Raw genomic sequence first — 20,124 nt, forward strand, 5'->3', positions numbered from 1 at the left:
GGCGGTATAACCATTGAGCTAAATTCCCGGCCCTGTAGTTTTTTAAAATACAGTTTACATTAAAATAATTTTTATTAATGTAGAGAACACAATCAATGTCTGTGAGAAAAATGGACTTTGTTTTGGATTTTCTTTTTGTGGTCATTGTGAGTGATTGCTTCTTCCTTTTCTTAGTTTCCCATTCTTCCTTTGTTCTAATATTTGATATCTAATATCTGATATCTAATTATCTGCTATCAAATAACTGATATCTGGCTTTGACAATCACAGTATGCTCTATTTTCTTGAGGGGGGAATAACGTAATGCTCTTTAGTTTTGTGCTATTGGTGTGTTGGGGGATTTTTAAACTGTGGCTAACTGCAATAAATTACATGAACTGAGAAAAAAAAATAGATGGATAAATAAGATACTCCCATGTCAGACACACCTGAGAAACTTCATGAATACCAAACAAGCACTGCAAACAATTCTAAATAATATCCTAGAAAAAGACAATAAAGGTCACAACACCATGAAGCCCAGCAGAGCACATCAATTAGGCAAGGCAAAAAACTATAAAGGGAGAGGTGGAAAAATTAGAAAAGAGCCAACAACAGGACAATAACATGACAATGGTAAGTCAATACACATCAGTTATAACCATCAATGTCAATGGCCTCAATTCACCAATCAAAAGAAACAAGACTGGCAGATGGATTAAGAAGCAAAATCCAACAATATGTTGTACATAAGAAACACACCTAGTGCAAAAAGAAACTCACAGACTGAAAGTGAAAGGTTGGAAAAAAGTTCTCCATGCCACAGGAGCCAAGAAAAAAGCAGGGGTAGTTATTCGCAAAGTAAATTTTAAAGCAAAACTGATTAAGAGAGACAAAGAAGGCCACTACATCCTTGTAGAGGGAACAATCCAAGAGGAAGACATGACAATCATATTAACGGCCGAACTATATAAAACAAATATTAAGGGACATGAAAAACCAAAGAAGCACTCATACAATTGTAGTGGAAGACCTCAATACCCAAATGTCTTAAAGAGACAGATCATATAGACCAAAAAAAAAATCAACAACAAAATACTAGAATTGAACCAAGCTTTTGAACAAATGGACTTAATAGATGTCTACAGAGTGTTCTACCCCATATAATCAGAATATACATTCTTTTCAGCTGCACATGAGTCATTCTCCAAAATAAACCACATACATGTTCATAGAACATGCTTAAATAAATCCAAATGAAGTGAAGTTATCCCATTTTATAATCAGACCATAGTGCAATTAATCTGGAGAACACAGCATAAGATACTATAAGAACTTCTCAAACACATGGAAATTGAACAACACTCTCCTGAACAATCATTGAGTCAGAGAGGAAATTAAAGCAAATATTAGTCAGTTTTTACAAATAAATGATAATGCCAATACAACATACAGGAATCTATGGGACACAATGAAAGCAGTTCTATGTGGAAAATTCATAGCAGTGCATGCCCACACTAGGAAAACAGAGTTTGGTCAAATAAGCAACCTAATGAGAAATCTTAGGCTCCTAGAAAAAGAAGAGCAAGAAAAACAAAAAGCTCATATAAGGGAAGAAATTATAAAGATTACAGCAGAAATCAATGCAATAGAAACTAAGAGAACGATACAAAAGAAATCAATAAATGAGTTGATTTTTTGAAAGAATAAAATCAATAAACCCTTAGCCAACCTTGTCAAAAAAAGGAAAGAAAAGGCTCAGATCCATGCAATTAGGAATAAAAAAGGTGAAGTCCTAACAGATCCAGGAGAAACCCAGACGATCAATACCTACTTCGAGAACCTGTACTCTAATAAAATGGAAAATAGAAAAAAAGGACAGATTTCTTCATACTTATGAATTACCAAAGTTGGATGAAGAAGACAAAAAAAAAATTCTAAACACTCTAATTACAATCAGTGAAATTGAAAATGTAATTAAAAGTTTACCAACTAAGAAAAGCCCAGGTCCTGATGGATTCACTACTGAATTTTACTAGACATTTAGAGAAGATCTATGGCCACTACTCTTTAAACTTTTCAATGAAATTGAAAGGAAAGCAATACTTCCAAATTCAATCCTGGAAGCAAGTATCACTTTGATTCCCAAACCAGGGAAAGACCCAACTAAAAAAGAGAACTACAGAACAATATCCTTAAAGAACATAGATGCAAAAATTCTCAGTAAGATACTTACAAACAATACAGAGGGTCACCAAGTAGATCATACACCCTGACCAAGTGGGATTTATCCCATGCATGAAAGGATGGTTCAACATACATGAATAAATAAACGATACACTCTATTAACAGAGCCAAGGACAAAAAACATATGATCATCTCAATAGATGCAGAAAAAGCATTTGAAAAAATTCAACACCCATTCATGAAAAAAACTATGCAGAAAATTGGAACAGATGGACTTCATCTCAATTTGATAAAGGCTATCTATGAAAAACCAAGAGTCAACATCATACTAAATGGCCCAAAACTAAAAACCTTCATGCTAAAATCAGGAACAAGACAAAGATGTCCACCATCACCACTCCTGTTCAATATAGTTTTGGAAACATTAGCCACAGCAATTAGACATGAGAAAGAAATTAAAGCAATAAACATAGGAAAGTAAGTAGTTAAACTGTCATTATTTGCTGATTATATGTTACTCTACATAGAAGACTCAAAAAACTCTGCCAAAAAACTTCTAGACTTAATTGACACTTTTAACAGAGTACCTGGATACAAGGTCAACATTCAAAATCAATAGCCATCTTGTACACAAATAACAAACTCACTGACAGAAATTAGGGAAACATAATATCATCCAAAACAATGAGGTATCTAGGAATCAATCTAACAAAGGAAGCAAAAGACTTCTACACTGAAAACTACAGCACTCTGAAAAAAAGAGATCAAAGAGGATACAAGAAAATGGAAAAATATCCCCTGCTCCTGGGTAGAAAGAATCAACATAATGAATATGGTCATACTAACAAAACTGCTACACAGATTCAATGCAATCCCAAATGAAATTCCAAAGGTATAATTCACAAAACTAGAGAAAACAATATACAAATTCATTTGGAACCAGAAGAGACCTAGAATAGCAAATACCATGCTAGACAACACAGACATGACAGGGAATATCACAATCCCCAAGGATCAGTGGCATGGATTAAAAGGTGCAGAAACAACTCTAGATGTACTCATCGACCTCATCTTTGATAAAGGAGCCAACCATTCTCAGTGGAGGAAAGACAGCCTCTTTAATAAATGCTGTTTGAAAAACTAGATTTCAACCTGACAAAAATTAAGGCTAGACCCTTATCTTTCACCATTCTCTAAACTAAAATTCAAGTGGATTAAAGATCTAAATATTAAAACAGAAACTCTAAATTTGCTGGAAGATAAGTAGGGCAGAACTCTCGAAAAGACCTTATGGACAAATCCTCAGTAGCATGGGAACTAGCAGAAAGAATCAACAACTAGGATTTCATCTTATTAAAAAGCTTCTGCACTGCAAAAGAAACCAACAACAGAGCTAAAAGACAACCTACAAGGTGAGAAAAAATGTTTACTAGCTGCTCCTCAGACAAAGGACTATTATCAAGAATGTATAAAGAACTGAAAAAAATTAGGCACCCAAATAGACTTAATTCAAAAATGGGCATCTGAAATGAGCAGACATTTCTCAGACAAAGAAGTAAAAGCAGCAAATAAACACAAAAAATGTTTCAATATCACTGGTCATTCAAGAGATGCAGATGAAAACAACACTGAGATTCTACCTCATCCCACAAACAATGGCTGCTATCAAGAAATCAATAACAAATATTGGCAGAGTTGTGGGGAAAAAGGAACCCTTCTTCATTGTTGGTGGGAGTGCAGACTGGTGCAACCACTGTGGAAGTCAATATAGAGATACATCAAACAACTAAGATTAGAGGTTCCATTTGACCCAGCTATCCCTATAATGGGTATATTTCCAAAAGAATTAAAAGAATCATACTACAGTGACACATGTGCAACCATGTTTATAGCAGCACAGTTTGTAATCGCTAAAACTTGGAAATAGCCCAGTTGCCCATCAGCTGGAGAATGGATAAAGAAGATGTGGTTTTTCTATAAAATGGAGTACATAGCCGTAAAGAAAGAGAAACTATAGAGTCATTCATGGGAAAATGGATGCATATTTGGGCCATACTCTTAAGTAAAATAAATGACACGTGTAAATACTGAATAGTTTCTCTGGTGAGAGAAGTAAAAGTGTAAATAGAACCCTAATGGTATAATTGACAATGTGAAATAGGAAGAAAAGGGCTAAAGGTGTAGAGGAAGTAGGAAGGGTAGGGGAAAAGAAATATGAGAAAAGGAAAAAATGAAAAGTCTTTATAACTGGGGGAGGGAGGAGGGGTTGAATGGAAGGCAAGGGGTTTGCAGAAAAAATGAGAACCAAGATCTGTCATGTAAAGGTACAAGATTCCAATGATGAATGTAACTGTACTGTATATTCAAAAAGTACCAATGAACTCAATAAAAAAATAGAGATGTGCATGGTAGTTTCAAGGTAATAGAGAATGTAACATTGTTGGGCAAGGGGCACTTATTTTACTATTATGAAAAAGTCTTCTAAAAATCTTTAATATTTCATTAAAATAACTTTTAAAATAAGCCAAAGAATTAGTAATTTCAAATATATTTGTTGACTTTCTCAGATCATGGTACAAAGCTCCTTCACCTACTTCATGTTTTTCAATCCCAGAAATGTAAGAGTTAGATTCCAAAGCTGACACTGATTCAACGGAATGACACTCGGGCCAGGGACTTAGCTCAGGGGTGCCTCCACCTGCCTTGCAAGCACAAGGACCTGAGTTCGATCCCCATTACTAAAAAATAAATAAATAAATGGAATGATGCTCATTAGGCACTCATCTGTTTTGTAATCACATTTTCCTGCACAATTCTCTAAAATTATTTTCTCAAACTTAGTTATCAACGTAAATCTAATTCCAGAATGTCCTTCAAATTCTTCAAACAAAATAACGGCAGTGAGAAAATAAATCTTTTAAACTTCAAAATGCAAATTTTAACTGTAATTAAGGAAAAATAATGCCTAAATTCACAAAACACAAAGATTTTACACAACTAATTTTCTGAGACAGAAATCTTGTCCTGGACAGATGCATCACATTAAGAAAATGAAGATATACTCTATAATTAATTTGGCATATACATAAATGGGTATGAAGTATAAATGCTTAAAATCAATCATGATATGTCACCTTTTTATGTTTTTACTCAAATGTATTCAATCATTTAAATGTAATTATTGATTATGTCAAAATTCAATAAGTTATATTTGATAAGTTGAAGAAAGTGATCTTTTCCTTCATGGCCAAAATTAATTCAAACTGTCGTCAAGAATATTGAATGGTCAATAAATCTTTTCAAATAGAACTTTGGTGATCTTCACATCGTATCTTTATAACACAAACTGGTTTTCATACAATTCTTTATCTTGATACTATAAGATTGACAAGGCTCACAATTATTAGTTAATTTCAGAAATTGATGAATGGCTCTGAAGACATTATATATTCACTAATTCACTAATTTAAGGAGGGAATCTGCTTTTTCCCTTATTTTTGATTTAAATAAATTCTGATCCTAAACCAGCTTTGGAGAACCATCATTAATCAGTTCACTTGTTCTTTTTTTTAATCTATTCATAGCATTAAATAATTTCTAACTCCTATTTACTCAATGGCATCACAACTTTAATAATGATCTCAGAAGCTTTCAAATATAAAAATTCCACCTAGGAATTTGGTGGCATACATATATAAATAAGAAAACATGAAAAACTGACTTTATTATTACTAGGTTAATCTTAACTAACAGGAAAGTCCAAATATTTGCTCCAAGGCATAGCTTCCAAGTTTTCCTACGTCACTCCTTGACACTAGAAAAAGAAGTAAAAGCAAAACAAAAAGAGAAGATGTACCCAAAGTATATCATATATGATAATTTGTGTGTCTGAAAGGAGAGATCTCAATATATAGAGATTGTATGATAACTGTGAATTAGGTTGGTAGCTAAATCCAGAGTATTCTCAAAAAAAAAATCTATGCAGAAGTTGTTATAAACTGTCTGAGTAGTCGGGATCAGAGCCTTGTAAGGGTTTTGCTCAAATATCTTGTCAATTCTGTCTTTTCGGATTAAGGGATACAGCTGCAGAAAAATTCTTCCAGTGATAAGGTTTTTCTATTCTTTTCATTTAAAAGGACTACTTTGTGGAAAATATATGGATTCCTATTAATATATTCTAGAACTATCCATTCTTAGAGAAAAATAACAGTGGCATTTTTCTTAATAAGCCCTTAAAAATAAAGACATATAGCATAATTTCTAGTGCTTTTAGGTAAAATCAAAATAAATAATCATATTTATTGTAGTATGTATACATTTCTACATAAAATAATTCCATTTTGGTTTCTCAAAAAGGAGGGAAGAAGAGGAGGAAAAGGAAGAAAAGTAGATGTTCAGCAGTGAAGGGTATACTTCTAATTATATTGAGAAACAATTAATATCTTCAGCATCTAATGCTGACCAATAGAAATAAGTGTGGGCTGGGGATTTAGTTCAGTGGTTCTACCATCTGCCTTGCAAGCACAAGGTCCCAAGTTCAATTTCTGGTAGCAAAAAAAAAAAAAAAGAAATATGTGTGACTTGTCTCTACAGCTGACCACAAAATACCTTTTGCATACATTTAAACTCCGCAGAAAGATGGCTTACATTTGCTTTGTCTACTCAATCCCCACAATATAACCTGGCAAATAGGAGGTGCGCAATAAGTATTTCTTAAAAGAATACATTTTACATGTACACATTAAGTTGGAAACAAAAGCTCTTCATGTATGAGTATACCCACTGAATTGTCCAATTTTATCTGTTTCTAACAACAGCCAAAGTAAGATTGAAGAAAGTTAAAATTAAAAGCATTATTTCAATCAATAAATCTCTGTAGCATATCCTATGTGGTAAGCAAGGTGCTCGGTAAGCAGAGGTAAATAACACATTCTCATGCTACCACTAGCTAGCTTACAGTCTAAAGAGCAGGCTAGAAGTGGCAAAATAGAAAAATAAATATAATATTGAAATATACTAACGATTCTTCACTTACTCTTCCTACTCTTACTTAAACCTCACTCACTCCCATGTCTCAGTAAGTAGGGTCTTTTGTTTTAAATAATCATGTGCTCAAGGATTAGTTCATGTTATAGCCTGACTTCCGAAATGTCCAAAAAAGTTCTTAGAATAGCAAAACAATTATCTTCCATATCACACCAATTATAGTATGCCCTACTATCCATCCCAATATGTATATACAATATGTATATTATGTAAAAATACTAATTTCTTAGACAATTAAAATACTAAAATTGATCTTCCTCAGACCCTCACTCTGTAATCCTGACTACTCAGACATTATTATAACAACTTCTGTATAGATTTTTTTTTTGTTTGACACAGGGTCTCACTACGTAGCTGAGGCTGACCTGGAACTCACTATGTAGCCCAGGCTGGTCTCGAACTCACAGCAATCTTCCTGCCTCAGCTTCCCAAGTGCTGGGATTACAGGTGTGTACCACCATGCCCAGCTTAGAATACTCTGGATTTAGCTACTAACCTAATTCAGAGTTAGCATACAGTCTCTCTCTATATATATTTTGAGATCTCTCCTTTCAGACATACAAGTTATCATATATGATATATTTCGGGTACATCTCATTTTGTTTTGCTTTTAACAAGTCTGCCTCCTATTATCTAACAATCGGACAATTTTAAATATATTCAGTTTAACAAAATTAGACTCATTTTTAACTTTTACACACCTTTATTTCTTAAAGGTATCATATATTAATCTCACTTCAAAAGTATAAAAATTGATTTATAGAAACAACCATGGTACTGTAAATAAAAATAAAAGAAACTCAGTTAAATTGGGACTTCAGATAAACAAGCTTCTTTTAGTATGTCTGAAATTCAAATTTTATTGGCTAGCCTAAATTTGTATTTGCCAAAAGTAACACCACGAACCTACGGGTACCCACAAAGACACCATTTCCACTAAAGGAAAGAATTAATTGATGGTATTTCTTGCTATGTAAAACAGGAATCAGCAGGTACACATACCACACCAAAATTCAGGCCTAAGTTCAGATGCATTAAATTGTTAGTTTCTGATACTGATTTTTTTTTAAAGCACCTCAAATTTTTAAAAACTCTATGAAACAAATACTTTCTTTAAATCCTTTAGCTATGTACTACTAAGTAATTAACACAGGAGGCACTATTTAGTCTATTGCTTCATGCATATAAATACTATGTATTTAAATTCTACATTCAGAAATTGTTGATGTATAACTGGTATTTATTTCACAGCACTGTGAAGTTTAAGTGAAAATGACATATTAGTGACATCTGTTTAACTGGGTAACATGCCCTGATGCTGTTTGTTTAAATTACCTCACAGGATTACTGGTCAAAGACACTCGGAGGGACTCCAGGTGGGTGGCAAGTCTCTCATCCCCAGATTCCATTTTCAACTCATGGATGAATTCCTGAGGTGAGATCTGTCGGCTGCTTTTAAGACTTCCCTGTAAAATAAGTTTTTAAAAAATTAAGTTATAAGCTGCAGACAACTACGATTACTATTATTTTAGGGTATGTGGGAGTGATATCCTTACTTCTTCCACCCATAAATCTATAATTCATAATCCTTGGCATCCATAAAAAATAATAACATAATATCAAAAGGATTACAAACTAAAATAAGTGTTTCTGCAAATGCAAGCTGTCCTGAAGAAATAATAAGTGTATATCACAGGAAATATCTTGAAATATAGTAGTATATTCTAGTCACATTCAAAAGAAATGAAAACTCAATACAAGAAATGCCTTATTAAAATTAGTGCTCTAAGCAATACAGGAAAAGCTCTTAAATCACTGATTCATTCAATTACCACTGAATGTCTTATTTTAGGCAATTTAGACCTAGAGATTATCAAACTCTCGATCTGGGAGGAGAAACACAGCAAGAAAGCAGTAATCTTCAATGCAGTGTAATTCCTATGAGACAGAACTAAGAGACCCAAAAAAGGCAAACGGAACCTACATTTGTCAGGGCAGCTTGGAGAAGCCTGAGTAACAGGAGAAAGGTAAATAAAAAACTATGTACTCAAAAAATTAGAAGGAAATTCAGACCAAAATATAAAGCACATGCACACACAAAGAAAACAACAAAAATAAATACAATTCAAGATAAAGGTCACAGCATGGAGTGTCAGAATATCTCTATGGAATTATCTTCCCCAAGGGAATTCTGGAAGGCTCTAGACCAATATGAAATACAGGTTGGAAGTGCAGTTCTCTCCCTTGACAAACACGGGGAGCCTACTAAATGCTGAACACTAACTACTCTAAGTGCTAGGATTAGTGAAAAGAATAAGAGATAAAAATTCCTCCTCCACCTAACTTTGTTCTACTTCAAAGAGGCAGGCAATAAAATAATTAAAGTGTATTTAAACAGTATTATAGAGAAAACAAAAGTAAAAAAAGGGAAGGAGGACCTTACTAGGAGGCATACAATTTTAAATACGGCAGTAAAGGAAAGTCTCACAGAGAAGACTTCAAAGGCCTCAAACTTGAGTGTTTGTATAAAAGCTGATGAATGTGAGAGTTAACTATGCAGATACCTGGAAGGAAAGAAGACAGTGTGATAGAGGGGGCAAAAAAATTTACAGCCACCAGCTATGAAGGCAACTTGGAATTTTACTCTGAAATGGAAAACTGAGACTTGTTCCAAAAGGTAGGCATGCACGCTTGTGAATACATATGTAAGTGTACTCGTATGATATGATGAGGATGTTGAAGTCATAATAAAGAAAATCTTAAATTACATCTCTCTAAGTTACAGATTAAATCTCCAAGGGCAAAAAAAGGAATTGTACATATTTAAAAGCAGATTACTTGAGATGGCAGTTTTATTTTATTTTTTATTTTTTATTTTTTTTGGTACCGGGGATTGAACTCGGGTCCTTGTGCTTGCAAGGCAGGCCACTGAACCGCTGAGCTAAATCCCCAGCCCTCACTTGTTTTAACTTGCTATAATTTTGAGAAAACATAACCAAAGCGCAAAACAAATTAGTACTAGGCAGACAGGGTGTTTTTATTCATATCAGTATCAAAGTGGCAGTTTATTAAAGAAAAATTCTATGGCAAAATCCTAAGAGAATTACTAATGATAAAATAAACTTGAAAGAAGAGACGATGAAAGCAATGAAAGTGAACATCCAATTTTTATTATCATCATCGAGATCATAAAAAATATTCAATTCTCACTAACCTATCATCTATTAATATCTTTTTTGTTTAAAACTACCAAAGTATTGTTCAACAAAAAAAATTTTGAAAAGCATATACCCGTATCAATAAATAAGTCCTTCAGAATATGACTAGTTTCTTCCTAGCATTACTTCCTAATTAGCCTCTCACTCTCAGGCTGTAGCTTGTTTTTTTGTTTTGTCTTGTTTTTTGGTATTGGGGATCTAACTCTGCCCTTGCGCTTGTGAGGCAGGCACCTAAACCACTGAGCTAAGTCCCCGGCAAGCTGTAGCTTGTTTACAATTTATTGATATCATGAATAGTTCAAGTTTCCATGCCTGTACTCTTGGCATAATCACCATGGAGACGCAGGTATAAATCATAAAATGTGAGGAAGCATCATATATCCTCAAGGGCAGTGAGTATTTGAAGCACCTGAGATGTAAAATGGTACCACCACTTTGAATAAGACTTGAGCAGTTTGTTTTAAAGGTAAATACAGATTGACCATAAGACCCAGAGATTGCACAACTAGGGGTCAAGCAAAAGAAAAAAATAAAAACCGACTCATATATGTTCAGAATAGCTTTACTTAATAGCCAAAAACTGGGAAAAATTCAAGCATTTGTCAACAGACTGTGGTACATTCAAATAATACAATCCCATAATAAAAAGAATTCATATTTGACAAATGCAACCAGATAAATGAATAAAGAAAATTGTCCTAAAGTAAAGCCAAAAAAAGATTATAAAGTATACAGTTCCACTTCTATGCAAGACAAAAACCTAACCTGTCAGTCTCTTCTTTGGGGCCATGATAGTGCAGGTGTAGAAATAGAGCTGTTAATCTTTGGTGTGTTTGTTAGAAGATGTTGATAAAGAAAGGACACATTTTAAATGGAATCCAAAGTACATGTTTTCCCCAATAAGTACCAGGAAGGACAGACTAAAGCGATTGGTGCAAATAATCTTTACATTAAATTTTTTTCCAATTTGAGTGAGTTATTGCCTCAAGGCCTCTGCATTTGCTCATGAGAATCCTACTTGTAATACCCTCTTCCCTTACCAACCCTAATTACCACTACTACAGCCTTGCCACAAGCCCACTGCTATCCATCAGTTAGGCAAGAACTGAGAATGACTCCCCAAAAACCCGCCTCCATACACCAAATCCCCATCTATGTTTTTATCTTCATAACACTCAATACCTGTATTAGAATAACCTGAATTACTACTTATTAAAGGATATAGAGTAGAATCTAGAGGGGAAACTTGAGTGTGAATTAAAGTATAGAAAAAACACATTATGTTTGCATGCCGATAACAATGACCAAGCAAAAGAAAATCTGATGGTGGTGGTGGTAGTAATGTAAGAATGATGCAGGAAAATGAATAAAAGCAAAAGCCCTATGCATAGGTGAGAGATATGCCCTACTACACAAGAAGAGGAAACAATATTACGCAGTTAAAGGGAAAGTTTATCACCATAAGAAGAGAAAAGCTGAGTTTAAAATCTGATAGATTTGGTGATTTCCAACTAAAATATGACAGTTCTGGCTACATCACTGTTCTCAGTGAAAACAGTAGCAACACAATCAGCTAAAAGTGAGGACAGAGAACTAAAGGTATAAAATTGCTTTCAGAAAGTAAAGTAGTACACTGACAAGAATGTGCGGTAGAACAGCTACATGCTGGCCAGGACTTGCTCATGAACTGTGGCCACTGAGAAAAGACTAGTCACTATAGCTTCCTCCGAGATGTAAGGTATGCTCAGGTACAGATGCAGAAGTGTCCAATTTAGTTTAATCAAGAGTAGGGTTTAGGGGTGAAGATTTAGCTCAGTGGTTCTGTCACCTGCCTTGCAAGCACAAGGACCTGAGTTCGATCCCCGGTACAAAAGAGAGCGTGAGCGAGAGAGAGCAGGGTTTATATGGACAGACAGATGAGTGAACTGGTGGTTAGTGTCAGAGAAAAGACCTGGGGGTCTTAAGTAGACAAGGAGGGAAGAAAGAACATGGAAAGGCAGAGGGGATGCACATGAGAAAGACACTGTCAGTGAATTAGGACATCTAATAGCTATAGAATTCTTAAAATGGGGATACTACACATGTGGGAGAGATAGGGCTCAGTAAAGAAAATCTGCACATCATATTTACAGATGGTATTCTACTATCCCAGGTTACAGGTAGCTAAGATTTGATAGAGAATCAAGTATCACTGGGAATGATAACGTCAAGAAATAAGAAGTAATTTTTTTGTGGAGATTGAACCCAGGGCCTTTATACTGAGCTATATCCTCGGCAGTTTTTCATTCTTATTTTTTTTTCCTCATTGAGTTTATTGGTACATTTTAGGTATACAGTACAGTTACATTCATTATTGGGATCTTGTACCTTTACATGACAGGTCTTGGTTCTCATTTTTCCCCTTGTCCCTACCCTCCCTTCACCTCTCCTCCCCTCCCACATCACAAACACTTCATTTACATTTTTTCATTTTCTCATATTTTTTCTTTTCCCTTATTAGCTTTCCCCTACCCTTCCCACTTTCCCTACACCTTTAGCCCCTTTCTTCCTATTTCACATTGTCCATTATCTCATTAGGATCTTATGTACTATTATAGTTCATTCATACCAGAGAAACTATTCAGTATTTACACATGTGAGATTTATTTATCTCACTCAGGAGTATATCCTCAATATGTATCCATTTTCCTATGAATGACTCTAATTTCTCATTCTTTGTGGTTGAGTAATATTCCACTTTATAGAAAAACCACAACTTCTTTATCCAGTCTCCAAGTGATGGACAAATGAGCTGTTTCCAAGTTTTAGCTATTACAAACTGTGCCACTATAAACATAGTGTGCATATATCTCTGTGATATGATTCTTTTCATTGTTTTGGAAAGATACCCAGCAGAGGGATGGCTGGGTCAAATGGAACCTCTAGTCAAAGCTCTTTGAGGTATCTACATATTGATTTCCATTCATTCTTATTTTGAGACAGGACCTTGCAAAGTTGCCCAGTCTGGGATTGACCTTGTGATTCTCATGTCTTAGCAATTTGGAAAGCTGGGATTCCAGGCCTGCTCCACCAGATCCAGCTAAAAAGTGAAATGTTGTCTGGATCCTCTGTGTGATTGAAGCCATTAAAGATGATGGGGATAGTAGTAGCAGAAAGAAAGCAGTGATCGAAGTAACCAAATCTTTCAAGAACAAGAAGGGGTCCATTAGTATAAGCTAACTTCTTTGTGTGATGTCTCTTTCTGTCTAATTCATTTCCCTATCACCAGTCCTTTGTAAAACTTCTGGTACTCAATGTATGAATGAAGTTACAATAAAATGGAATACATACACTAAGGATAAATAGAAAAGCAAACAAAAGAAGTCACACACACATTCTGAAACAAATGCTTACTTAGGAATATTCCAAGTTAAAGAACTAAAGATGCAGAAAATCATCCAATTATTTGAGAGATTAATTTTCAACATTAATTTATCCTTTTCTTACTATTCTAGTACTATCAAAATATAAATACAAAAGAAAGAAAACAAAGGGGAGAAATAAGAATATGAAATATCCCTTTTCGGCACAGGTCTTCTTGTGTTTCAATTCACCTAACTTCAAAGGAAGTGGCAAGCAGAGGGAGCATGGGGCAGGGTACTCGGAGCTGTACATCTCCAAGTCCATTAGCCGTGAAGATGAAAATACTTGGAAAGCTTTATCCCCTGTGGGATCAAAACACATTAGTGAGATAAGGATGTCTGCCTGACATGAGAAAAATTAGAAGGCTATTTATCCAACATAATTTTTAAATCTTTTTTAATCCCTTAGTAAATTTTACTCTAAAAGACCAAATGCAGGATAGTGAAAAAAAAATTATATATAGATTATACTTGTCATATTTCTTATTAAATGTATTCTAAGGTATAAAAAGTAATATACCTTTAAAAAAGATTATTTCCCTGACCATTTCTATTTCTCGAAAGCCAAGCTTTCTTTCTCTATGTAACTATTAGAGGTAATGGTTACCATTTCCTTTGACCTGTCTTGTCCAGATTCTTTTGTTCCCGCCTGCCTGCCTTTCATCTCAGTTTATGTGGAGGTTATTCAGTATATATTTCCTCACTATGCTTTCTCATTTGTTTGCAGAGTAATTTCAGGTACCATTTCTGTGACAACATAAAAATGCATTGCATTTCTAGTTACTAGGATAAAATACTGAAGAACTGACCTCCTTCATTTTGCAAATAATTGAGTGATTTTCATATACTCCTGAAGGTTCTACCATTTAATGATGAACTGATTTGTAAAACTAAAAGCTAAGACTAGAATGTTCATACATTACAGGAAGGTATCAACACACACTGAAACACTATGCTTTGTGCATCTATACACAGTACTTACTTCAGACAAGTTTGCCTACATGATCTCCACATCACAAGACTCATTCTTACTCCCTACTCCAGTTCCTGTAGACTGTTATCCAAGAAGCACAGTGGCACTTTATTCCTCCCAGCAGGTAACCCACAGCAAAATTCATAATGCAGTATCCTAAACTGCAACTAAGTATTCAGTTCTCAATCACAAACCTAAAAGAAAATCCACCCAGAACATATAGCACTTTTAGATCAAAAAAATAAAAGTTGGGGAACCAGTAAGATTGACTGAAACATTGTTTGATAAAATTAGTTTTATTAGATTCTAAAGATCCTTCTCCATCACCTCTACTTTGCAATTTTAAGCAGGTCAATGTGTGTGTCGGGGGGTGGACACCACAAAAATGCAATCAACATAAATGCCACATTTTCCTAATGACTAGTGAATATACTCAGGTTTGGCTCATAAGACAGTGGCCATAAGTTAACTGCCTCAGTTTCTCATTTGTATTATAAAACCTGAATTCTGGGTAACCATTCAGGTAAGGAGACTTTGTACAGAGATGATACAAAATGCCAAGAATATTTAAAGAAATAGTTGGCACTGGTAATATTTGAAGAAAACAGCCAACTCAGCACAGTACAAAACCAGAGTAAACACAGTGACTGCCAAGAGGATAATTATAATCTAAATTACGCTCATGTATATTACTATTGAAATGCATTGCGACAATTTCCCTGCATTTTTCAAAAGATTTCAAGCATCTCTAATGTCACTGATCAACAGAAACACCAGGCTGTCACTGCAGCATGAATTACTCATTTCAGAACATTTACAACCCAAACAGATCTCTAGTGCCAATAAAATCTGTTACTCACCACTGATTTTAAACAAACTTCTAGCAGAAACATGAAAGCTGAAAAGTACTAAGGAAAGGTACACCCACCAACAAAATGTATCGAGTAATTCCCTTAAAGAGTTAGGTTTTTTTTTTGATACACATTTAATGAACTCAATGTGCTAAAATACCTGTCTATAATTTTGGCAATTGCTTTTAGTGTGCATGGAAAATAGCATTTGTTAAAAGTTTAAAATTACTAAGTACATTGTGCAAAGAAGTGTGATAAAAATACAAAAAAAAAAAAAAAAAAACTGTTGTTCTCCTTTTAGTTTCCGAAACATATACACAAAGAAAAACAAAGCCTAACAATCTAATGCTAATTTTAGACTATTATAAATTAACTTGAAATAACAAAAGAAATTTAACACCCTATATCCTATATTAACTGTCCATATTTAATCAGTATCAACCTCCCTTCTATTTACTGGGAACACTTTCCTGCAGTGGCCCATTGCCTTCACTATGACACTTGCTTATTTTACATCTTTAGGAAGAGTTCCTCAATTGCTAAAGTAATACTTTAAGGGGCAAAAAAGTATAGATTATTTAGATAAGAAAATACACATATCTATTCATTTGTGTAAAAACACACAGCAAGGAACAAGCAACTTCAAGGGGTAGTTGGGATCACGGTAAAAAAGACAAGGAAAGAATTTCCTCACTATTTACAGAAGGGATGATGCTGTGGCAGTTACAGTAGCATCGACTGGATCCACCAAGGGGACAGGTTGAGCACATTTCTGGATGTCTCTGGATAGGTCTAGAAGGAGTGACGATGTCTATTATATATGATCCCTGCCCCATTTCCTGCCTATCACTATTCACCTGCTCTGCTTCCTGGAAGCCATGAACTAAGGATATTTGCTTCACCATGATGTTCCTGCTTTAGGGCTAGCCATTTATGCACTTAAAGCAGTGAAACTGTGAGCCACATGAAACTGGGTATTGTGTTCCAGAGACAGGCAAACTGACTAATACAGCTAGGGGAGGGGAGATTACAGGAAAATTTTGTGTATACCTTTTTGCTCGGATCTGACTTTTGAAACCATATTGTTTCATACACACATACTAGAAAAAAAAGTCAAGAAAGATGAGAGGAAATCCTAAAACAAAATTAATCCAAACTAAAGGAAACTACACCTTCAATGAATAATGATGACATGAATTTGTAGTTTTTAAATTGTGTGTGTGTGTGTGTGCGTGCGTGTAGTTACATGACGGGAGTGAAAAGGAAGGAGACCAGAGATACATAAAGAAATTGACAGATATGGTATGTGAATATCATGTGCTTCCCATATATAGATGTACAGTTAGCATTCTATAACCTGAGGTTCTGCATCTGCAGATTCAGCTTACTGGAAATATTTTTAATCCAATCTGTACTACAAATATACAGGCTTTTTGTCATTCTTCCCTATATAATACAATGTAACTATTGACTCTATTAGGTCTAACAAGTAATCTAGAAATGACTTGAAGTAAAAACATTAATTTTTAATGGCTATTCCTGCTTCTCAGTAACAAATACAAAAAAATAAAAATAAAACACATGCAAGAATGTACTTAGGTATCATACATCATTTGACACAAGGGACTTGAGCACACTAAAGATTTTTGGTGGGGTTAAGAGTCCTGAAATCAATCTCTCCATACATGTCAATGAGTAACTGTACATATATCTCATACACATATGTATATTCATGAATATATGCAAGAAAACACATACTTTCTAGCTCTGTGTGAAAGGGACTAGAAGTGAACACACACTATTAGAAGATCTAGCCTCAGGGCTTCATCTTTAAATACCATTCTCCATTAAAAAGAACCTGGGCTCCTTGAGAAATGCCTGACTCAAGGGTTGGGATTAGGAAAGAAAAGGAAGACCATGGAAGATCATGTGCAACATTTAGAAATGGGAAGAAAGGAGCTAAAGGTGTAGGGAAGGTGGGATGGGTAGGGGAAGAGTAAAAAGGGAAAAGAAAAAAATGTGAGAGAATGAAAAGATGAAAATAAAGTGTTTGCAGATGGGGAGGGAAGGAGGGGGTGAAGGGAGGGCAGAGGTAAGGGGGAAAAATGAGAATCAAGACTTGTCATGTAGAGGTACAAGATCCCAACAATGAATATAACTGTACTGTATCCCTAAAATGTACCAATACACTCAATTAAAGCTGAAAAAAATAAATAAAATAAAAATAGTGCACATCAAAAAAAAAAAAAGAAGCACTCAAAGGATAATGGTCAAAAAAGGAGAGAAAGGAACTAGCTAGTATTACTAAGATTTCTACTACACAAGTCAATGAGGACAAAGATAGGAAGTGACTATTTAAAGGGTCCACAGTTTCTTTTTGAGATGATAAAAATATACTGGAACCAGATGTCTGGCTAACATCATGAAAATAATGTCACTGAAATAATACACTTTAAATTGATGAATTTTATGTTGTGTGATCTGTAACACAATGCCAAAGATTTTGTAAAATATTTATAAAATAGGACAGAAAAAAAAAATAGCTCACAGTGTTTGAAGTCAGGAGCAAAACTAGCTTCGGAAGGAAGAAGGATTGGGACCTTTGAATACATGGGCACTGTCCTATTTCCCCAGCTGAGTACTGATTACCCAGGTGTGTTTACTTGGTGATAGTTTATCAAATGGTATACTTAAAATTTGGGGATTTTACTATGCGAACATAATCTAAGAGTACGAAAAACCATTTTGAAATTCATAACTATTTTATATTTTGTTATTTCTAAAGTTAAATGCATTCAAATCACCGTCTCCCAAATTCTTTAATCCAGTTTTAAAACATGCCATTTAAAATACTTTACATAGGGCTGGGGATTTAGCTCAGCGGTGTCAATGTCTGCCTCGAAATCAAAAGGTCTTCAGTTCGACCTCCAGTACCAATAAATACATGCATACATACATACATGCATTACATAGAATACCATTATAGCACAGACCTATAATCACAGCACGCAGGAGGCTGAGGCAGGAGGATTACTGTGAGTTCAAGGCCAATCTGAATTACATAGCAAGAATGTCTTAAAATACAAAACAAACAAAAAGAATACCATTATATATTTCCTTGTTAAACAATAAAATTGCATGAAAAAAGTTACATAGTATCAGATAAGGCCACTTGTTTTCATTGAGCATCTTCGGTTATACCTGAAGAACAAATTGTGATTTAAAGATTTAAAAACAGCCTAAAGCTTAGGGTGGGAAAGCTGATGAAATAAACATGATGTTCTAATTTGCTTGCTTCTATTTGCTGCTTCAATGAAGGATAAAGATCTGTTTGGCACATTTGAACAGATAGGAAAATGCACTGATGCTCTTAGTCATTGGTTCATTATCTTCTTTATTGTTTTGATTATGTTTATGTTAAAACAAAAAAAGCACAACAAAACTGCATTGGGAATTTACCAAAAGGGGTTTGGGGAAATGAGAAAAAAACAGCTGTTTCAGACTTTAAAATTAGGCAATTTGTTTTTCACTCCCTCTAGGTAACTGTGCAATTATTTGCCTCCACAATTCTGGGTTATACTTTCAAATATCACAGCTAATGTTTACAGTTTAAATCTGTCATTCTCTTTTTGCTTATTTATTTTCCTTGATTTAGGAAGACACTCACCTCCCCATATACACGCTATCTTAGCCTATAAATCTAATCTATTTGTAAACAGATAAAAAAATACAAACAGGATAAATCTAATACATTTTCTAGATTATTTTTCATACACGACAATATTAATAATAATACCTAAATGTGGGACAAAAAATAAATAGGAGAAAAAAACAAAATCTTTGGATCCTATTCCATTAACAACAGGTATGGGACTTTGAGCTCCATGTAACTGTTCAGCAGTTTGTGGGGTAGAGGAAGCTGCAAGGAAAAGCCATTTGGTATACAATGACGCAATCATTAATTGGCACCTTTTAAAGCTGTGCAGTTTACGAATCAAAAGAAGGAAGGACAAATCCATAGTCTACAGGCATGGAGAAGAGAAAAACATGATCAAAATGAGAAGCAACTTAATTCCAACAAAAACCAGACTGTTGGTCATTTGTCCTTATTTCATTTTTCTTATAACTGAGTTGAGAGATATAAAAGGTCAAGGCTGTTTCAAATGTCTATTTCCCAGAATTGCTGGGACTTTGATGTTTTAAATATCTACTATATAAATAATTCTTAAATAAGGGCAACTAACATAAATTCACTGAACTACTGTGCTCCTGTGAAGAACAGTCACAAACATTAAAACTAAAAATTTTGATACTCATAAAAATTCATAGAGTTTGTAGGATGTTTAGTAAAACCCAGTTATCTACCTAAAAGATTCATTCCATAAACAGGTACCTAAGTTTCTATTATTTATCAGTACGGTAAAATAAGTGGTAACACAAAGTAAAAAAAAAAAAAAAAAAAAAAAACA

At 34.4% G+C, this 20,124-nt stretch overlaps 1 protein-coding gene across 1 annotated transcript in view; it reads right to left on the bottom strand.

The window, feature by feature from the left end:
• Diaph3 (diaphanous related formin 3) overlaps window positions 1-20,124 on the bottom strand; it is a 479,227-nt gene that overhangs the window by 368,496 nt on the left and 90,607 nt on the right. The window contains exon 5 of the mRNA XM_010636939.2: window positions 8,548-8,678. Coding sequence (XP_010635241.1) covers window positions 8,548-8,678 — 131 coding nt within the window. The remainder of the gene's footprint in view (window positions 1-8,547; window positions 8,679-20,124) is intronic.

Source organism: Fukomys damarensis, unplaced genomic scaffold, assembly GCF_012274545.1.
Source record: "Fukomys damarensis isolate Sample0158 unplaced genomic scaffold, DMR_v1.0_HiC HiC_scaffold_38, whole genome shotgun sequence".
NCBI lineage: Eukaryota > Metazoa > Chordata > Mammalia > Rodentia > Bathyergidae > Fukomys > Fukomys damarensis.